General features: G+C 43.7%; 1 protein-coding gene across 1 annotated transcript in view; it reads right to left on the bottom strand.

Annotated features, from left to right (window-relative positions):
- Nucleotides 1–22,750, bottom strand: part of TNR (tenascin R) — an 80,873-nt gene that overhangs the window by 20,611 nt on the left and 37,512 nt on the right. Inside the window, exons 8-15 of the mRNA XM_023549248.2 lie at nt 21,632–21,895; nt 20,733–21,002; nt 19,198–19,317; nt 18,144–18,290; nt 14,460–14,579; nt 11,009–11,152; nt 9,784–9,914; nt 8,712–8,844 (exon numbers count right to left, since the gene is read on the bottom strand). Coding sequence (XP_023405016.1) covers nt 8,712–8,844; nt 9,784–9,914; nt 11,009–11,152; nt 14,460–14,579; nt 18,144–18,290; nt 19,198–19,317; nt 20,733–21,002; nt 21,632–21,895 — 1,329 coding nt within the window. The remainder of the gene's footprint in view (nt 1–8,711; nt 8,845–9,783; nt 9,915–11,008; nt 11,153–14,459; nt 14,580–18,143; nt 18,291–19,197; nt 19,318–20,732; nt 21,003–21,631; nt 21,896–22,750) is intronic.

Here is a 22,750-nt window from a genome sequence, read left to right as displayed (position 1 = left end):
ACTAACATAGAAGTTAGTCACAAACTGGTAGAAGGGTGTTCCAGGCCTGTGCATAAGCATTTCCATTTGGGAAACTGGAGATTTATGTGGAAGACAGAGCAAGAGCTGGGCTGGATGAATGAGTAAGAGCTCTGGAGGGGTAAGCTGGGACTGGATCATGCCATGAAAAAACTTGGACCTTCTCCTGAAGGCAAGAGGATAGGAAGTCCACTGATGGATTTTAAGCTCAATTTTTTAGAAATATCATTCTCAGTACAATGTGGAGATTGGATTAGATGAGGGTAAGACCCCCCCCAGTTGGGAGCTAATAGTGAGACTTCGGGGGAGAGGTGAAAACAGCCCTTTAGAAGATAATGGGAGAGGAGAATCAACTGAGCAATAGACAGCTTCAACATCTTCACCCTAAGGAGAGGTGTGAGAAGTTCCTCGAGCTCTGCAGACAACCTGCATTCTACCCATCAAGTGTAGTTCCACAACGTTCCAAATCTTTCTTTCAAAGATCAGTTAAAGGCATCCAAATAGTAGAAAAATATTCTGATGTAATCTGTCTTGTTATTTCTTGGATTCACTTATATCAGAAGATCTAATTCCATGGTAGACTGTGTTGAGTACAGATGTATGATGACCAGCCTGGCCACTCTCTGTGGCTTTTGATTTAATATGGCAAGGACAGGGTGGAGTCATGTAGTGCTTCTTGCCTGACCTTTCTGGTGCCACTCTGACCCCACTTGCATCCACTCTCCATACTTCAACCAGAGTGATCGTTTTACAATGTTAAGTAAGATCCTATCTCCTGCTATCTCTCATTTTTGCTAAAAACCCTCAATGGCTTCTCCATTGCAACTAGAATAAAATCCTAAATCTTTGCCTTGGCCTACCAAGCCCACCACACTCTGGCTCTGCCTTGTAACCCTCCTTTCTCTCACTACTCCCCAGCCACATTGGCTTTCTTTTAATCTAGTGTACATGCCAAACTTATTCCTCCCTCAGGATGTAGTAATTACACTTCCTTAGGTCCGGGTTGCTCTTCTGGTTCACTCTCATTATTCAAGTCCCAGGTCAAATGCCTCAGCTCCTGATTGTCACTTGCTGCTTCTTTCTTCCATCCTAGACCCTGACCTCAACTAAGATGGTCAGGAAGCACCTCTCTTTGAGCTGAGGCAAATAAGCAAAATACGAAATGAAGAAGGGAAACTAGCTACAGTTAGAGATTTAAAAATAATAAAAGGCTTCATGATGAATTTATGCTACTAAGTTTTAAAACCCAGATTAAATGAATAAATTCCTAGAAAGGAAATAGCCAAAAACATAAAGATTACCATAGAGAAACAATTTATACTCTATTTTAAAGAACATAAGTCTGATTTGAATAAATGAAGATACATAATATACTTTTAGAAGGGATGACTTAATATTATAAAGATGTCAATTCTCCCCAAACTAATTTATAAATTCACTGCAATTGTAATTTAAATTCTAGCCGAAAATGAATTTTTAAAGAAACTTTATAAACTTACTCTAAGATGTTTATGGAAAAACAAATGTCAACAAATATTTAAGCCAACTTTGAAAAAGAAAAGTGAGAACACTTGTTCTACCAGATATTAAGATATATTCTAAAGTCATAGATATAAAAACACTATGTAGTATTGGCAAAAGAACAGATAAATACACCAAGAGATAGAGTTGGGAGCTCAGAGTTCAAAGACAGATCCATGTACATATGGGAATTTAATATACAATAAACCTTGACAAATCAATGAACGGATAGGTTATTTAGTAAATGATGTTGGGATAACTGGCTCACTATAGAAAGAAAAATAAAACTGTATGCCTGAACACACATACAAAATAGACTAAATAAAAAAAATGAATTTAGAAAGTTAATAGAAGACCATGTGGAGAATATCTTTGTGGCCTAGAGGCAGGAAAAGACTTCTTAAGAAAGACTTCAAAAGCTCAAATAGCTGCGACAACAACGACTATAACACTTAGATAGCACAGACACCCTGGTAGAAAAATAGGCAAACAATACCAAAAAAAAAAAAAAAAAAACCCGTTGCCGTCCAGTAGATTCCAACTCATAGCGACCCTATAGGACAGAATAGAGCTGCTCCACAGGGTTTCCAGGGAGCACTTGGTAGATTCGAACCGCTGACCTTTTGATTAGTAGCCATAGCTCTTAACCACTACGCCACCAGGGTTTCCAGGCAAACAATATGAACAGATAATTTGCAGAAAAAGGAAACTCAAAAAAGTTGACATACATATGAAGAGGTGTTCAAATTCAAACTCATTATTTAAAGAAATTCCACTAGAACAATGAAATATTGATATCAATTAGGCAGTCAAAATTTACAAACGTGGATCATGCCAAATGTTGGCATTAGGAAATAGGAGTCTTCATGTACTACTAGAGGGAGTGTTGACCAGCACACAGCCACTGAAAGAGCGGTACTTAGTTAAACTAAGTAAGCACATACCTCATGATCCAGTAATTCCTATTCTTGGTATATATGTATCTCAAAGGTACTGTCTTACTGGTACATAGTAAATGTGTACAAGGTATTTATTGCAGCACCATTTGTGGTGGAGAGATGTTGGAAACAATCTGATGTCCCTCTTTGGGAAGAGTGGAGAGGTAAGATGTGATGGATACACACCATGCAATATTTTGCAACAGTTGGATGCAAAAGACTATAGATACATATAACAACATGGATGGGTCTTAAAAATAGTGCGGAGTAAAATAAAGGATGAGTTATGTAATACAATACCTTTAAAATATTTATACTCAAAACAATTTTACAAGAACACTCTTGGCACAAACAAAAACAAAAGGATACAAAGTTTAACACATTACAACAGTTACATATGGATGGTGGGGGAAGAAATGGGAGTAAAGGGAAATAACTACAAGAATAAATACAGAGAGGGACATTGTTGGAGGCTAATGGTGATATGTGATAAACTGGGCCCTATGATTTTTTTTTTTTTAATGATTAATTCTAACTTCTGAACTGACACCCATATGCCTATCCATTTTGGACATGCATGGGAATGGCTTCTTTAAATGGGATGCTTAGTGCCCTATCCCTTTCTCCAAGCCAAATCCCAAAGAGAGGAGAAAGTGGACTTTTCCTTTTTAGGGATTTGCTTGTCTCAGTGAAATAAGAACTCAAGCTGTCTCTCGTTAATGGAGCAGAGAAAAGCCTCTTCAGCGCTCCACTTCGGGTGTGAGATATAAGGGTAGATGGCAGTGGCTAGTAATATTTCAGCTTTCTTTTTCCAGTGGATATATCTGATAACTATATGGATTTGCATGATCCACCATCTTTTGTTCCAGAACCCAGAGTCTGCCAATCTTCATTAATTTTCACCACCTCAGAAACGGAAGCTTTTGCTGAGGTAGACTCAGAGTTTACGCTGATTGTACAGGGCAGCTCAGCCTCGATGTGGGATAGTGGGGGTTGGAGTAAAGGCAGTAAAAGAAAACTTAGCATTATCCATCTCTGGCTACCTCTGCAACTGGATGTCTTCACTTAACCTCAAGGTCAAGATAACCTATTTCACAGTCTCCACCGTCTCTGAGGACAAGCTTTAGCTAGAGCCTTGTTTGCTTCTTATAGTATTAAAAGAGACAATAGAACGTGCCTCTCAGATGATCATTTCACCAAGTCCCTGTTGCTCTGCAGGGAATATTTTTTTCCTCATTTATATTCATGTCTCTAAAAGACAAGTAGACCTTGGATGAAATTTCAGGCGACAGTAAATTATAAATAATGTATTCATATTTATTTTTTTTTCTTCCGTACTAGTTGTATTTAGTTCCCCCTAGAGTCTTGTGCAAACTCCAGAGACAAGAGGACAGGAAGCTATTAACATGATGGAAAGAATGAAATGGGCTTGTGTTATGTGGCAGGAACACAACAAGGGGAGACATCTTGATCAGAGGGGGGTTTTGATGTTTTATGGGGGCAAGTTCTTTTCTTCTCACTCTCTCTCTTTTGTTCTTTTTTTTTTGAAAATACCTCATCTCTGTACCAGATCACTACCTAGGTGTTTGCTTGACATGAGTCTCTTCCTCCGGTCCACTCAGGACAAGGTGAGGGTTTGTCAATGGACAGAGGCTTCTTTGGGACCCAACTTTAAAACTTTTGTTCCGTACAGAGAGAGAGAGAGAGGAAAAAAAAAACAACCACAGGTGTCCTAATAAAGGGCCTTGGACAGAATGGGAGAAAAATGTAGAACAAAATTCAGATTCACACACACACACAAAAGACCAGACTTACTGGTCAGACAGAGACTGGAGGAACCCCTGAGACTATGGCCCCGGCTACTCTTTTAACTCAGAGATGAAGCTACTTCTGAAGTTCACCCTTCAGCCAAAGATTAGACAGGTCTATAAAACAAAACCAAAAAACACATATGAGCAAGTGCTTCTTAGTTCAATCATGTATACGAGACCAAATGGGCAACGCCTGCCTGAAAGCGATGATGAGACAGAAGGAAGGGACAGGAGAAATGGACTGATGGAAATGGGGAACCTGAGGTGGGGAAAGGGAGAGTGTTGATGTATTGCAGGTATTGCAACCAACGTCATGAAATAATATGTGGGTAAATTGTTGAATGAGAAAATAATTTGCTCTGTAAACTTTCACCTAAAGCACAATTAAAAATAAAATAAAAAGCAACAAAACCAGTTGCCTTTTAGTTGATTCTGACTCATGGTGACTCTACGTGTGTCAGAGTAGAACTGTGCTCTATAGGGTTTTCAGTGGCTGATTTTTTGGAAGTAGATCATCTGGCCTTTCTGCTGCGGTGCTTCTGAGTGAATTTGAACCATCAACCAGGGACACCGTAAGAGAAGATGATAGAAAACACTCAGGACGATCAGCTGAGATCAGCCAGCCCTAAGGACAGGATGCTGCTAAGGACAGGCCGGGTACTGTCAAAGAAATGATGCTGATTGCCAGAATGAAGTTAACCTCTAAGTCCCTCAGCCCTGGTTTGTCATCCCATATGAGGCTTCCAGTATTCCTTGGACTTTGGCTCAGCAGGAGTAGTGCCTGCCTGTGGGGGCCATACTGACATCACTCCAATCTTGTAAGTGAAGATGTTCTGCTCTTCTTCAATTTTACTTCTTTGTCTTCTGGGTAACATCCCCATCCCCACCCTTAGGAAGCTGGTACCCTTATATTCTCTTTCTCCTCCGTCCTTAACAGAATTTGGGGGAATGGGACAAGCAATGAGCACTCATTAATATTAAAATGAAAATAACCATGTAGGCTTCACGTAATTTCTTCAGGGACCTTTGCTTTTGGAGTGGTAGATTCTGAAATTAGAGGGATTTCGGGCATCATACTCTGCAGCAGTATTTCTGGCTGCACCCCATCCCTGTGAGGGGTGTTGAGAGTCCTCTCCTCCTGGGGCTTTGGTTTACCCTATGAGCACCCTACAAGTGCTCTGCAGCTGGGATCTAACTGTTTGATCCACCCAACATTACATCCTGTTGGCTGTGTGCCAGGCTATGTGCAAGGTGCTTTCACATAAATTATTTCTGCCCTTGAACTTTTCCTTCTGCATCCTGATTTATTTTTTTTCCCCAGTGGGTTCTGATAAATCTCCAAGACAAAGCCAGCAGTGTTTGGTGTACACCAGTGACTTAAATTTAAATTTGAGCTGTCCATCGAAATCCTGCAAAAGCTTCCAAACCTGGACAGAACTTTTCCATGTACCAGAGGCAAGTCCTTCGCTGGTACTCCAAACCCTACGTGGAGCAGCTCGGTCAGTAACTACACCGATTGTACAGGCAATCATGCTCTTTTGCTTTCTCCTTTCTGAGCTGGCATTGGTCAGTGACCAAGGAACCCAGTGTCAGTTGAAGTCTCCTCAAAAGAAACCTAAAATGCACCCTAGTGTCTCCTGCATTGTCCACAAAACAAAGACACTACCCTGGTCTCCTCTCCGCATTTCCATGAGGGCTGTTAACCCTCCGTTATTTGATCCTGCTGAGCTTGCAGGCAGATTTGGGATCCAAGGTCCAAACACTCGGACACCCCTTGAGGAGGCTTCATCGTCTAAGTCAGGGTAGTAGTGGACATAGAGGCTGGTCTACCTTTCAGCCCAGAGGGGTCTGGAGCAAAGCACAGCTGTAAGATACCACAAAAACTTCAGGAGTCTTGTCACATGGCTCACAATAGCTAGCTGTAGCATTACCAGGATGGGAACTAAAAGCTCATACTACACTGAGCCCATACATTTTAGGAATGAAATGATCAGCTTCAACCTAATAAGTATGCAAACCTGGAGCTCTGTTCAAGTATCTACTGCCTGTGTCATTTTTATGGGAAAGAAAGTCTTAGCTCAGTGAAAAGCTCCAATCCGTGGATCTTGGGCTGGTAGCTTGGAAAATGGGACCATGGAGGGCCCTTTACTCAATCTGTGAATGTGCAGGGAAGAGCTTAAACAAGATAAGGACAAACACAAACCTGTTGCCATCGAGTTGATTCTGACTCATGGTGACCCTATAGGACAGAGTAGAACAGCCCCATAGGGTTTCCAAGGAGTGCCTGGTGGATTTGAACTGCTGACCTTTGGTTAGCAGCTGTAGCTCTTAACCACTATGCCACCAGGGTTTCCAAGGGGAGGATGCACCTTGGATCTAAGACACCCTTTGAAAGGGCATATAGGATGAGCATAAGTGACTTCAGCCCCACAAAAAGATCAAGTGTCCTCCAAGTTCCAGTTGGTAAGGACACATCTCTGGGTTCATTCCTTGACTATGTGACCAAGGTTTATTTTTATTTTTTAATTAAAAAATTATTTTTATGATTAGTGTGCTCACTATATGAACTTTGTGGGGTATTGAAAAAGAAGGGGAAATAGGACTCATTTGCAATCTCATTATGTAAAGGACCACTGGTGGCATTTTGGTGTATTTGGCTCAGTGTCTTGCTTTGTCATTTAGAACACGTCCAGTGGAGGAGGCACCTGGGCTGGGGCTGGAGGACTTTCAATCACCTCTCACTGGATCTGAGGGAATGGTCTCTGGGGCATGGATAGAACCCAATCTGGTACTCTAAGATGGCAGATCATCTCTAGGAGTAAGGGTACCCAGAAACATGCTCATGCTTGCCCCACACATATGCAATCCACCCCCCCAGAATGTGGGGCAGGTGGATAATTCAAAGTCTGGGCTGGGCAGTCCCACACTACAGACTGCAGAGAGGCTCCACGGGAGGTGCAGTGAGGAGTTAACAGCATGGGCCCCAGAGTCAGAACATCTGGGCTCAAATCCCAGCCTTCCTACTTAAGAGCTATAGAATCTTGAGTGACTTAGCTTACCTCTCTGTGGCCCAGTTCCCACATCTGTGAGTAGGAATAATGGTACATAGCACATAGGCTGTTGTGAGGATTAAATTAGGTCATATGTGAAATACAGTTAGAACAGTGCCTGACAAATAGAGCTCAAAGATTATGTATTGGTTTATTTGTTGTTATTATAGACATTAAACCAGTTGCCATCAAGTCCATTCCAACTCATGGTGACCCCATATGTATCAGAGTAGAACTGTGCTCCATCTGGTTTTCGATGGCTGATTTTTCAAAAGTAGACTGTCAGGGCTTTCTTCCAAGGCACATCTGGGTGAACTCAAAATCTCCAACAGTTTGGTTAGCAGCCAAGCATGTTAACTGTTTGCACCACCCAGGGACCCCATTATAGATATTAGCACACTCTTATCTTTTTAGAGCATTTTTCAAGTGTCTTCTACTGACTTCATTGAGGCCAGGAAGGAGGAATATACGGACTTAGAGATAGACTACCTCAAGCATTGACCCCACCACTTACTAGCCATTTGATTTCTATGTACCTCAGTTCATCATCTGCGAAATGCGGATAATGAGACCTTCCTCACAAGTGGTCAAAAGAATTGAGTTGAGACCACAGGGATGCAAACGTGCTTTGTGTATGGGGAAGAACCATAGACTTAATATTAAGGGATTACTAGGGTGGCTGTGAGTCGGAATCAACTCGGTGGCCAAGGGTTTGGTTTTCGTTTGGTTATTGCTGCTTTTACCAGGCAAGTCTGTGATTCCAGGCAGCAGAGTGGGGAGGGAGGGAGGAACAATCTTTGCTGGAAAAACACTTGCAGAATAGCTGAGCAGGAACCTGATGTCTTCACTTGGTGCATTAAGTTGGCTAGGATGGACCAGGCAAGTGGATTGCTGGGCTGTGGTTGCCTTGGTAGTGACAGTTTTCTTGCAGTGAGGGGTGGATTACTCAATAAGCAAGGTAACTACCTTGCCCACTGGGTAATCTGCCCCTGTCAGGGATTGTAAAATTGAAAAAGAAAGAGTCTTTGATTCTGTAGGAGGGTGCTGTGGGGTTGGGAGAGAGACAGATGCCAGCCATACCTAGAAGCAGAATTTTGCTGTGGTGAAAAAATGTGAAATTGTTCACTGCAGATGATCTGGTAAGCAAGGTAAGCACTGTGCTTACCTTGCCTATTGGATAATCTGCCCCTGTTGCAGTGTCTTGGGAGGGAGGGAGGGAGGAAGGAGTAGAAGAAATAACTCCTTTCCTTGGCAGGAAGGTAATTGAGTTTCTTTGATAAGCTCCCCCCAGGACAAGACTCAGCAAAGGCTGCCGAAGAGCCAAACATCATGCAGGGGAGAAGAAGGCATCAGAGTGGCCACAGCTGTCTCACCCGTGGTGAAGGCGGTCGAGGTGATGCTGCTCCGCGTGGCATCCCGGGCTGCCTGCAGGAGCACCGTGTAGTCCGTGTTCTCTGAAAGGCCCTCCAATCGGATCCATGTGTCCTCTGCATCCACAATCAGCTCCTGCATAATGGACCAGCTGAAGGGAGGTGGAAGGGAACGACAAGCCCACGATATGGGGAAGTGGGGAAGGGAAGTCCAAATCCCATGGCCAGCCAGGACATTAGATAGAAAGTATTGCGGTAGCCGTGTTTGTCTTCTACATCACCCAGTAAGGAGGAAACCAATAAGCAGAGAGGACAGCTCCTATGTGAGACTTAAGCCACCTCCTATGTCACAAGTTCACACTGGAATAAGCGCACCTGGATTATGGAATCCACTGGTTTTCCGAATGCACTGGGCTTCCTCAAGGATTAAGGAAGAAGCTGAGGAAGCAGGATTCTAGCCTTCCCTGAATCCAATATCGAACAGAGTGGCTCTGCTTAAATCTAGTATTGTATGTATTTGGCTTCTGTATATGATTTCACTTTAAAAAAGGATTCCACTACTCCAGATGGACTCTTTTGACTGATGATATAAAACAATACCTGTCATCTCTTTACTATAGGCCAGACAGATGTAGCCTTTAAAATGCTTATTAAGAGGCATAAAAGGCTGTTGAATTTGTTATCCAGCCTATGTTTGCTTGACTCTGTAGTGAAAAATAGTACCACTACCACATACTTGTATAGACTTTGAAGCTTTGCATCATTATGTTGGAAGAACCAGCAAAACCTAGTGAAGCTGCAGGACTAGATGCCTCTATTATCTAAGGGGAGAAACTGAGGCTTGGAGAGGTTTACTGCTTTACCTCGACTCGCGTAGCGAGTGATAGTGGAGCCAGGACCAGAACCCAGGTCTTGGGGCTCTTTCCTCCAGCACATGCTGTGCATCCTTGATGGGGAACCCAGTTTTTTTCTGTGGATTGCTTCCTTCTCTCCTATCACCTCCCCCATTTCCACTGGTCATTTGAGTGGCATTTCTTGATAGAAATGGTCTTCCCTCTTTTCAACAAAATCTCACCTTCCGGCTTCCATCAGTGGACTTGTAGGTCAAGACGTAGTTCTCAATCTCTGCTCTGGGAGGCTGCCAGGAGATCAGGACACTCTGCCTGGTGACTTCGCTGGCTGTCAAGTTTCCAGGAGGGTCCAGGACTGCAAAGAAGAGAACATACTGCGATGTGCCTGCCTCTCAGCTCCTCTCCGCTTGATTCCAGGCACACAGATCTATGTGCCCACCTCTGTGTGTCTCAGAGCTGCTCACAGGCTGACTCCAGTGCTGGCTGGGACAGGAGCATCAAGGGCACCCCTGGGTCAGAAGTTAATCATTCAATGTCATGATCATCCTTGCAGCCAGTACCCTCTTCCCTCACCTGGGGCTCTGGGCATGGGTTGTGACTTCTAATCTGACCCACTATGCCTGGGACCATGACCGTGTTAAACTTACATGTATGTGAGTCCACTCTTGAATTTACATTTCCACACCTATACTTTTGTCTACTGCTCTCTTGGTCATGACCTTATACCGCAGCTCTTGCCCTGATATCTAGCCCCTTTAATATCTGTTATGGATTAAATTGTGTCCTTCCAAAATATATGTTGGAATCCTAACCCTTATACCTGTGGACATAATCTCATTTGGGAACAGGGATCTCTTTGTTATGTTACTGAGGCCATGTCCCTGCAGGCTGTGTCCTAACCTAATCACTTCTTAGTTACAAAAGAGTAGATTAGACACAGAAGCAAGCACAAACAGGGGGAAGATAGATGCCATGTGAAGATCTCCAAGGAACTGAGGAACACTGGGTCTACAGATGCCGAAAGAGACAAGGATTTTCTTCCAGAGCCAACAGAGAGAGTCTTTCCCTAGAATCAGTGCCCTGAATTCAGACTTCTAGCCTCCTACGCTATGAAAAAATGTGGTATTATAGCAGCACTAAGAGGCTAAAACAATATCTGTTGGACTTTCCTGGCCGGGTGCATTGCCAGCCCTGGTCTTTCTTGGCCTGGCTCTACTTCTGTCACCCAGACCCAGGGTAGGAGCAGAGAAAAGATGCGTGTCTGCTAGCTGAGAGCTGCCTCTCACTGTCACTAGCAGTTGGGCTGGAGTCAGCCAAAATAAGGACAGCTCATAGCTACACTGTCAAAACTTATCCACTATAATCTAGTCCACCATGAGGAAACCAATCATTCTCAGGGTCCACAAAAGCCTCCAGAGATACCAAGTATGCAGATGACCGTGTACTCACGGGTGGAGAAGTTGGTGCTGACGGTGCCACTGGTGAGAGGCCCGCTGGTGGCATACATGGTGACAGTATAGTGGGTGCAAGGAAGTAGGTCAACAAGCTGAAATTCCTCATTGACTCCATCAACCAGAATGGTCTCTCCAGCGACTGCAATCAGATGAATATGAGTAAGGATTGAGTTCAGGGAAGACCCACAAAATCCGAAGGCATTTCACAAGGCTCCAATATTAGGGAATTTTGGAAAGATTTCTTACAGATTATCTAGTTTAGCATCTTACTCAATACGAGGACCCCCTCTCATTCCTTTCTACATCTTTATTGAGAAAAACATTCCTTATATGAAAGCCAAATTGTCTTCTCTATGACTTGTATTTGGGCCTCTGGAGTCACAAGAAACAAACTGAATTCTTTGTCTACATGAACCCTTACCCCACGACACTCTTCCTAACTAAGACCTCTCTTCTCTAGACTAAGGAAACTCAGCTCCTCCCCAATTCCAAACTGTCACAATTCCAAAACCCCTCACAATCCTGGCTGCTTTTCTCTGTATAAGCAACAGTTTGTCAATCTCCCTTTTGAATTGCAAAAACTCAGAGAATTGAGAACAATAATTGAGATGTGCTGACCAGTGAAGCAAACAGGGTCTGCCTCTGCTTTTGTTTGTGCCGTCTGTATTAATCCATTCGGTTTTTGAGCGGTCATGTGATACTGTTGTCATAGGCTGAGAGTACTGCGAACCAAAGATTTTGTTCGTAACCCTCTTCTCAACCGTGTGCAACTGATGTTTTTGGCTCTATGGGCAGAACTTTGCATCTATTGCGTGTCGCCTTGTTGATTGCATTTTGGACCACTGTTTCAGTTTATTAAAATGTTTTTGCATTTGGATTCTATCAATCACAGTTTTGTTTTACATACAAATTCAGTTAAGCATGTCTTCTCTGTATTCTTTCAAGCTGTTGGTAAAACTGTTCCTTAGATCAGGGCCAATCCCACTACTGTGCTGTTAAAATACTCCTGAGTCATTCAGCCTTTAACAAAAGTTTACCAGACACGTTTCCAAAGCAGATAGGGCCTAAGGTTTCCAGCGTTTTATAGTCTAAAGGCAAAGAAAGGCTTGCAAGTAAGTTAAAATACAAACTAACTCTTTGGCAGAGACCAAATCTTTTTTTTTTTTTTGCAACATCCCACCATCATTCAATGCTCCAGCCATATCCTCATGTTCTCTCCAAAAACCAGTTGCTGTTGAGTCAATTCCGACTCATGGTGACCCTATAGGACAGAGTAGAACGGCCCTATAGGGTTGCCAAGGAGCAGCTGGTGGATTCAAAATGCCGACCTTTTGGTTAGCAGCCGAGCTCTTAACCACTTCACCACCAGGGCTCCCATGCTCTGTCAGACCTCGGCAAATGCGTGTCGGCTGCTCTTGTTTTGGGAATTTCCTTCCTTCTCCTCTTTTTTTAAATTTAGCTAAGACCTACCTCCTTTCTTCCCCTCAACCCCCTTGACTCAAATCATAGGGACCCATTGCATGTGGTCCATTGTGTTCTGTGCTTGCCTCTATCATGGCGCTCCTCACATTGAGTTGTAAGAATTCACTTCTCTGAGTTGACTTTAGACAGTGAGTTCGGTGTTTTGTCTCTCAGTTGGAATATCTGGCACATTGGAGGTCATCAAAAGTATTTGTTGAATGAATAGAAGTTAATTGCTCTCATGGGACTGTGCACTTTGTATCTATGAACAGGTGCACCCTACGCCTTGGGGAGGGTAAGAGAAGCTTTAACAGAGGAGATAGTATTGAAACTAAGACTTGAAGGATGGACTTTCTAGGCAGACAAGTGGGGAGAGAATCTCCTGGAGGAGAAAACAGCTTGTGCAAATGCATGGAGGCCTGAGAAATCATGAGAGAGTTAAGAAACACAGGATTATCGTTATGGTTTGAATTATGTCCCCTCCCAAAATATGTGTTGTAAGTCCTAACCTCTATGCCTGTGGTTATACTCCCATTTGGGAATGGAATGTCTTTGTTATGTTAATGAGGCAGGATTAGTGTAGGATGTATCTTGAGTCAATCTCTTTTGAGATACAAAAGAGTTTAAACAAGTGAGCAGACCAGAGATGGGTTAAGGTAGATGCCAAGACACATGGAGATCTCCAAGGAACCAGGAAGCAGAAGCTGAAGAGGCAAGGATCTTCCTCCAGAGCCACAGAGAGAAAGCCTTCTCCTAGCGATGGCGCTCTGAATTTGGACTTTTAGCCTCCTAAACTGTGAGAAGATAAATTTCTGTTTTTTAAAGCCACCCACTTGTGGTATTTCTGTCATAGCAGCACTGGATAACTAAAACAACCATGATATGCAAGAAGAAGGAATGTGCATACACAGAGGGGTGAGGACATATCCATAGCAATGATATTCATTCTTTGAGGAGGTTCACTCAATCAGCTATAGTTCCAGCTAACTCCAATATGGCCCATCATGCTATTTTCTATCTTAAGGAAGGACAAAGTGATAAAGTGAGTTTTTTTGAAAATGCCTTGCTGAAATACAAATGTGCTGCCGAATTTGCCAATAAAAAAACATGAACATAAGTGGTTTTTGATTAAAATTATTCTTAGTCAACCTGTGCTGGTATGTAGTAATCACAATTTGCTTAACAGTCTGTTTTAGCTTTTACTCTCCCCAGCTTGGACAATAAGTTTACTTCCTTGTAGCTTACAGAATTGCCTTTCTCTGCCATTTTTGAAAATCAAGACATCTGCCTGCCTTCTGTCTTTTGGCATCTCTCTTCCCCAGATTCCTGAATATAATCCACAAAATTCTGTGATCACATATATAATTTAGGCAAAGAAATAATTTTCTGTAATTTTTGTATTATTCTATAAAAAATAATAATAGACTTGGGCTACCCAACACTGTTTTGTTTTAGGATTTTCTATTTAACTTTAAATAGCATAAGGTGAACAAACATGGTGAAGAAGTCACTGGAACTCAAGACTGTATGTTGACTCGATGATTTGAGCTGGATGTGGGTACAGAAGACCATAACAAGAGGAGGCTTTAGTAGTTCTGAATCCCCTGTTACCTGTTGTCATGCATCATCTGCTCCAAGCATGGTCCTATAACTTCAGTGTTTTCTTGCTCCGTAAATATCCAGAAAAGTCTGCTTTCTCATCCTTAGCATTTTGGGTCAAGACTTAGCTATTCCTGTTTTTGCATTTGTCTTTGGTTACACGCCCTTCTTGTACCTTTCAGACTCAGCTTTCTCAATTCTTCTAGCTGACAGAGGTCACGGGGTTTGGAGACATCTTGAGAAATTTATAGTGTAACCAAAGCAGGAAAACTTCTGATTTGTCCCTTAGATTGACAAAATACCTTGGTTCTTCACCTTCATACTGGTCTGCAGGCCCCACCCCCACCATTCTCACCTGCCTGGTGCACAGGCCTGCAGATGCCCACCTGCAAAGTGTGTGAGAACAATCACGTAGTTCTCCACTTCACCCGCGGGTGCCTTCCACTGCAGCAGGGCTTCCGTTGGAGTGATGTTGGTAGCAATCAGATCTACAGGGTTGTCCATGGCTGAAACCGAATAGGAGAGTATGCATTAAAGGTAAGAGGAGCTACAGGATGGAAGTACAGCAGACTCTTATCCCAGAAAGTTTCACCCATTGTGCACTGCTGCTTCTGGGCTGCACAAAGTGGTGGAGTGAGTGGAGACCTCTTCCTTGTCTCCTCTTCTAGTTCCATCAGCTCCTTCCTCCTTTCCCATCCTCCTTCCTCCCAAGTACCCAGGTGTCCCCCATTGCCCCAGCTCTTCCTTTCTACTTATTCATTAACTTCTCATGTGTACAGCACTATGTCAGATGCTGTGGAGATTCCAAAAAAGTATTGGGTATTGCTCTTGTTTTTCTGACATTTAAATCTAGATGGAGAAATTAAGAACACATAGAAATGGTTGTATTTTTCTACTTGATGAGATAACCGCATTTGCCAGGCTGTTTGCACTTTCCTAAATGTGGGGGGTGTGCCTTGTGGAAGGCTCTCTATTGAGGAACGTCAGGATGTGTGTTGGGAGCTCCATGAGGACACAGGTCGCCCCAGCACCTAGAACTTAGAAGTACTCAATATAATATTTGTAGAATGAATGCATAAGACTCAGGTTGCCCCTAATGTCACATCTGATTTTTGAATTCATGCTTGCTTCAGTACTCAAAAGGCTCATTCAGTACTGAGTCCTAGGTATCCTTTTTATGGCATAGAAAGTCAAGGTGATTCTTGCAGGTTTAGGGAGGTCAAAGTACTTTCTGTTGATGCAGTTTACACATCATAGGACCTTCTTCCTATTCTTTTTTTTTTTAATAATTTTTATTGTGCTTTAAGTGAAAGTTCACAAATCAAGTCAGTCTCTCACACAAAAACCCATATACACCTTGCTACACACTCCCAATTACTCTCCCCCTAATGAGACAGCCTGCTCTCTCCCCCCACTCTCTCTTTTCGTGTCCATTTTGCCAGCTTCTAACCCCTCCACCCTCTCATCTCCCCTCCAGGCAGGAGATGCCAACATAGTCTCTAGTGTCCACCTGACCCAAGAAGCTCACTCCTCACCAGCATCCCTCTCCATCCCTCCAGTCCAATCCATGTCTGAAGAGTTGGCTTTGGGAATGGCTCCTGTCCTGGGGCAACAGAGGTCTGGAGGCCATGACCACCGGGGTCCTTCCAGTGTCAGTCAGACCATTAAGTCTGGTCTTATGAGAATTTGGGGTCTGCATCCCACTGCTCTCCTGCTCCCTCAGGGGTTCTCTGTTCTGTTCCCTGTCAGGGCAGTCATCGGTTGTAGCTGGGCACGATCTAGTTCTTCTGGTCTCAGGATGATGTAGTCGCTGGTTCATGTGGCCCTTTCTGTCTCTTGGGCTCGTAATCACCTTGTGTCCTTGGTATTCTTCATTCTCCTTTGATCCAGGTGGGTAGAGACCAATTGATGCATCTTAGATGGCTGTTCCTTCTTCCTATTCTTGATTGCTCATGCCCTAAGCCTTTGCTTTATTACTATGCTCCTCTTCCATAAAGTTGGAGTTTATTTTAGAAGTGGATGTTATTACAGTCGTTTAGGCATCAACTCAACCTAAACCTCATGTAATTTACTTTTTGGGTCCAAGATCTATTGTTGGTTTGTCTCTGTTTTCTAATGGAAGTTTCCCCCCGCCGCCCTTGCCTATGTCTCTCATCTCAAAGCAACAACCAGAAAATATTTTTACAGGTTTTGAATTTGAATTGTATCCACAATCCGTGCCTTCAGAATTCTTCAGATGAAATCCTTATGAGCCCATGATTGTCTTGATCTCTCTGACATTAAATATGATACCTTGAAAGAGCACTCATTTCCGAAAGTTCTAAAATCATAGGCCTCGTGTTAAAACAACAACACGAAGAAGAAGATAAGGCATTTCAATGACTAATCATATTTGGAAGTTACCACAATAGCTCTGCCTATACTTGAATAAGAGCAGTTTGGGTTGGTGCACCACAGAATATCTACTTTAGAAATATATGCTGCTCCTGACCAGGAATCCCAGAAATGAGTTTCTGACCTGAGTTGCTGCTCTTTCTTTTACCTTGGAGATAAGAGGTTCTCAAAATCCATTTTACTGTTTTATTCATTAAAGACAATAAAATGGATTTCAAGAACCTCTTATCCCTAAGGTAAAAGAAAGAGCAGCAACTCAGGTTATTATGAGTCAGAATCAACTAGATGGCAACATGTTTTTTTTGTTTGTTTTAATGAATAAAAAGCCTAATTTCTTTATCATGGATTTCTAGAACTTCCAGGAAGGTGGGTTGTTGTTGTTGTGAATTGCCCTTGAATTGATCACGGTGAGGCCTTGTGTGCAGAGTAGAATTGCTTCATAGGGTTTTCAAGGCTGTGACCTTTCAGGAGCAGATCGCTGGGCCTGTCTTCTGAGGTGCCTCTAGGTGGGTTTGAACCACCCATCTTTTCGGCTAGTGGTTGAGTGCGTAACTGTTTGTGCCACCCAGGGACCCCTTAGGAAGGTGAGAGGGAGCTTCTTTTGGCTCACTGGTCATCACTTCTGGTCAAAAGTTGTTGATACTTTAACAACCGCAGATAATTTAATGGATAGGGTAAAATTAAAAAACAAAGACATGGCTGGCTTATCTGCAGCCACAGACCTGGAAGGAGACTGGGGAAGAATAGGATATCTTGTGGAGTCTTTAGAAGATTTTTTTTTTTTCCTTATTTCTGAAGGAATATTTCTTCAACCATTGCCTTTGAGATCCTGCCTCTGGGCTTGTGAAAGTATCTACAAAAGCAGTGAGGAATTCCAAGGCACCTTTCCTGCCTTCATGAAATATCATTCTCTGAGGAAATTCAGCAGCCTCAGGAAACCCAGGTGTTCTCCTAATGAGGTATGCTGGATGTTTTCCCATGTACTATGGAAATGGTAACTTACTAGATCTAGGGGTTGGCTGTCCCCTCTGTTATTTCTATATCAAATCTTTGCTAGTTCTGCACGGTTGGGTGGCTGAGGGAAAGGAGAATGAGGAGCAGTAGAACGGCTGCAGAAGCTCTGTTCTCAGGCCCATCCAAGGGCCTTGTTTTCCAGAGGAAGGTCACTGCCTTCTTCCTCCCCTGAGCACAGAACAAGAGCAAATACAGCTTCTATGTGAGGGATTTTGGCCACATATGATAAAGCACTCCCTGACTCCAAGGGCTGTTATTAGAATAACAACTCTTTCCTTCCCTGAGGTGAAAGTTCTGTCTCTGAGGCCTTTTAAAAAATTAGATGGATTCATCTGGCATGAATCAGACATCTGTGTTGGAGTTCCCTTCCCTCCTGTGTCTTCTAAAGGTCACTTTCCAAAAGGGCCATTCCTAACCTAAAAAAGTAAGACTTCTAGAGGGCGACTCTCTATAAATTTCTGGTTTTAGGTAGGAATGTCAGTGAGAAGAGAAATTATAAATTGGTTTACATGAGATAGTGAGCCAGGGGAGTACCTAGAAATGGAGCCTTAGGCCCCAGGACCAGGGTCCCCTGTTAGCCAATTTCTCCCTTTGCCTCTTCTGTTGGTTGCAGGTCCTTAGCTATGGCCCTAGCCTGACACACTGGTGGAGCCCGTGCCTACCTGTGTGCACGAGAGTGCAGATGCGCTCACTCTCCTCCCTGCCTCGCACGCTGTTGAGGCTGATTTCATATTCGGTAGCTGGGTATAGCCTGGTGATGGTGAATTCGGTCACAGTGTTGGGCACTACTGAGCTGTCCAGCCGTCCCACTAAGGAAGAACAGAATCCACAATTACAGTTCAGCAGATCTTTCATCAACGTGGCTCATGGAACGGTCTACATAGGAGCTCACAGCAGTACTTTGTCATAATGCACAGAGGGGTGAGGGACTCATTACTAAGCGGGGAGGGAACAGAAATGATTCATGAACAGAGAATGCTGGAACTTGAGGAGACCTTCCATACTGGTCACATGCCTTTATTTCACATGTTCCTTGGAGCAAAGAACTATTTATTAGCTGATTTCTAAGAAGCTGGTCGTCTCTGAGGCACTTAAGGCAGTATAGAGGCATGGCTGCAAAGAAAGCTCCATGCAATTCAGAGAAGGACAGCCTCAAAAACTGTCCTACCCCCTCACCCAAAGTGAGTGTGCACTGCACTTCATTAACAATGCCACATGCACCAGCCAGAATTGGCAGGATGCAGGTGAGGTCAGGGCCAATTTCCTCTGACTCATGACTTGGCTGGAGTGGCGGAAATAGGACAGTGTCAATTGTGGCTCCATCTGGCTTTGCTGGGTCTTTAGGCATCCCCCAGGGTACTAGTCTTGGGCTTTACATTCTCAGGAACATTCGTGTGATTTTGAGTCTTGGCAGATTCTTTTAGGACTTTTGCTTTCTCATTGCGCCACATAGGTAACAGCTATCAGTTACCCCTTCTGATGAACAGCCTAGTTTTTAGGCAAATATATGATGCCTTTTGTGAGAGAAGTTGGTGAGTGCAGGGTTTTCTTGGCTGCCCCTCATCAACACACACTTATTCTGATGGAGGACACCACAGAGAGAAAGCAAAATGTGGGCAGGGGGTTGATATCTTCAGGGATACGCTAATTCTCCCACAATAATTTTTACCCAGCTCCAAATCCCATTCATTTTTGAGAATCATATAACTTTATTACCTTTTGTGGGCCGATATGATACCCGGTAGTAATCAAAAGATGCAACAGGAGGGCTCCAGGAGACCATCAATGAGTCCTTGGTCACATTGCTAATTGTGATGTCTTTTGGGGGATCAATTCCTGCAAGGACCCGGGTGGTGGTGGAAAAAAGATAGAAAGCACAGTATGAAGAAAGAATTCGTATTCTGGTTTTATGTGGACCAAGAATCGATCATGTCCCAGAGGCACATAAGACCTTACTGTATACTGTTGTTTGCTGCCGTGGAGTTAGCCCTGGCTGGTGGAGACCCAAGCGCAATGGGATGAAATGCTGCCTAGTCCTGTTTCATCCTCACGATAGGCTGCAGGTCAAACTATTTTCATCCATAGGGCTTTTGCTGGCTGATTTTTAGAGGTAGATTGCCAGTCTTTCTTTCTTGTCTCTCTTAGTCTGGAAGCTGTGCTGAAATCTGCCCAGCATCATAGCAACACACAAGACTCCATTGACAGACGGGTAGTGACTTCATACTAGGGCATTCTAAAAACCATGGTCAGGCCAAAGTATCACTGAAACCTCATAGGCATGGCCAAAGTCATGCTCACGGAGAATATTTAAACAACATAAAGCCAAGCTGGCAATATCTGTGCCTATGCAGCAAACACTACCTATATGAAGGCCAACCGAGAAATTTCCTTTACGTTCATATGTTCTGTTTTGAACTTGGAGTAGGAGTAACATAGCCATTTTCTAATCCAACTCCTCCTCTATCTCTTATTTTTTTTATCAGCTGCCTTTGCTTCACTTTGGAAGAACTGCCTATTGAATGTAGAGGGATTTCAGTGCACAAGTCCAGAACAAATCCGCTTTCCTAAATTGTATTTCATTTATGGAGTATGCTTTATTTTTTTTATGTGCAGGGTCAAAATCAGTTGGCTGTTTAATCCGCTTGTACAGCTTGTGAGTTCTTGTCAGTATGTAGGAAACTATTCAAACACGTATGTCCTTACCCACATACCCACTATATTTGGGATTGTATCAGGGAATGATGAGATGGCCATCTAACTCTTTTGGGGGCACCTTTGTTTTCTAAGCCATATACAGATAGATCCTACTCTCTGAGTGCCACATTGCCATGTGGTCCCATGCTAGTTCCTCTGGTTCTGAGAAAGCATCAATTGCATCAGCAACTTTGCTTAGCAGAGAAGTCTTGTAAGCCAGTCAAGAGATGGCTCCCCAAAATAGGCACAGGAGTTTCCTTGCTGTACATGGGATTCCTCCCAGGCTGGTAGTGGGAGGACCTCTGGAACAGTGCATTCAAGCCCTGCTGTCTTCAAGATATTGCATCTGTCCTGCTTCCAGATGGGAGTTTCCCATCTTGTGCATCTTGTGTGGCACTGGAAGAAATGGCTGTGGCAGATCAGGTCACAGACCCTCTATAGCTAAATGAAGCAGTCCCCTACTCCCTGGGTGTTTCTCTTTTTAAAATTTCATGAACTTTTCAAAGGCTACTGAATGAACCCTCTTCACCACCTGCTTTCAAGCCCTCTAGCCTCACCTGTGGTGATGGAGCCCACAATGGGCTCAGAAGTCACTGTGCCATGGACAGCCATCAGGTTCACGATGTACTCGGTGGCTGGCTGCAGGCCCATCAGGACAGCATGCCTCTTGGTGGCATCCAGGGAGACCTCCAGCATCTCTTCCTCTTCGTCCCGGGGGCTGTAGTTCAGAATGAGTCTATCTGCTGGAGGGGATGGGTCACTCCAGGTGATGTTCACGCTGGAGGAGGTCACATGAGAAAAGTGCAAATGGGAGATGGGCCGGAAGCCTGCAAGACAGAGGAGATGGATGGTTCTGAAACACACGTGAAGTGGCGGGCCCACTGGGCTAGGACAACTGCCTGAATCCACGGATCTTCTCTCTTTGCTAATAAGGGCTATACCTTCACCAGCTGACCCAGAGGCTCCATCTCCTCACTGTCCAGTGCTGGCCACTCCCATTTCCCCAAGCCACATACTGAAAAATGAGTGCCCTCAGCAAGGGAAAACCAGAATTACCTCTGTGAGTTATTCATAATACTGATCCAGGATTGAAAATTTCTGTCCTGGAAGGAATTTAACATGATCTCATGGATTCACTGAATGCCCACTGATTTAGTGCGGGCAAGGGAAGATAGATGAATCAACAATAATAGCCAGGCTATAGAGAACCAGACACAAATTTTCAGGGATGTTGTCACACTTATTTCCCTCTCCCTTTTCTTCCAACCACCCCCTCTTGATGTATTTGTTAGTTGCTTCTCCATATCTTATTTCTCTACCCATTCTTCCTTTTTCGAAAGGAAATGAGCCATTGGAGAGTAGGTTGCCTATGACCTGGTCACACTGAGATCTGCCGATCCCTGAACCTGGCTGGGTGGGATATGGGAGCTCCCATGGGGTTTCTGCAGCCCAGTACCTGTGAAGGCATCCACTGTGGACTCCAAGCTCTGCTGCCGACCCCTCTCGGCGGTGATCGATATGATGTACTCTGCCCCAGGCTCTAGGTCTGTCAGTGTGTATGAGGTCCTGTCCTTGGGCACAGTGATTTCGGAAGCGATCCCAGAAGAAGGGGTAAAAGTAATTCGGTAGTGATCAATGGGGCCATTGGCCTTGGTCCAGATGAGGGAAATGGAGGTCTCTGAGGAGGCTGTCACCATGAGGTCTCGGGGACTGTCAAGTTCTGTGGATCAACACAGTGGCCTATTTTACACAGGTCCCACAGAGGAGCCAGGATTAATTGGACCACCCTTAATCCTGAGGGATTCTAAACTATCAGCAGGCCTGCCGACCATGAGGATTAGCTTGTCATTGCTGACACTTATCTCACACTTTGTTAAGCATCTTCCCTTGGAAATATGGCCAGGGGCTTGGCAAACAGATGGAGAAGGTGCAGAAAGGCTTTATTAGGTTCAGACTTGAGTGGAATACATCCACCTCTGAAACAAAGCTGGTTTCCGATTTTCAAGCTCTCCATATTCATTTTCTCCCAGGCTTTCTCAGCAAACCAACCAGGGTAAACCACGAGCCAGCATCAAGCAAAGATTTGCCATTCCTGGTGACAGTAGCTACTTCCCATCCCCGGTCCACTTTGACTTGGCCTAGCTATGAATGTATAGGCAACTGTATCTGAGGACTCCTGGGGGCTTAGGTCTAGATTGTTTTGACCTCTCTAGGTGAGAATGCCTATGCTAGACAATTTGGGATTCGTTCTAAATGCCCAGCTCCAGTTCAGGCTGCTTGTTCCTATGCTACTAAAATGACTGTAATTTACCTGAAATTAGGAAGCAAAAATGGTAGATCTAGAGTAGCAAGGGTCTCAAGAGTACTCTTCCATTTTCTTTGGATTTAATGGGTTTTTTTTCCAAGTCTAGATCTCAATCCCAGTGACTTGTACCACACAAGTGCAGAGTGAGAGACATCATTATTTAGATGACTAGATAAATATGGCTTGATATATATGTATATATATATTTATATTTATATAAAACCATCTGTACTATGCACAGTTCTGGGCAGTCTTTCAGACCATGGGGGA

Source organism: Loxodonta africana, chromosome 25, assembly GCF_030014295.1.
Source record: "Loxodonta africana isolate mLoxAfr1 chromosome 25, mLoxAfr1.hap2, whole genome shotgun sequence".
Lineage (NCBI taxonomy): Eukaryota > Metazoa > Chordata > Mammalia > Proboscidea > Elephantidae > Loxodonta > Loxodonta africana.
This window is presented reverse-complemented; position numbering and strand designations above follow the sequence as displayed.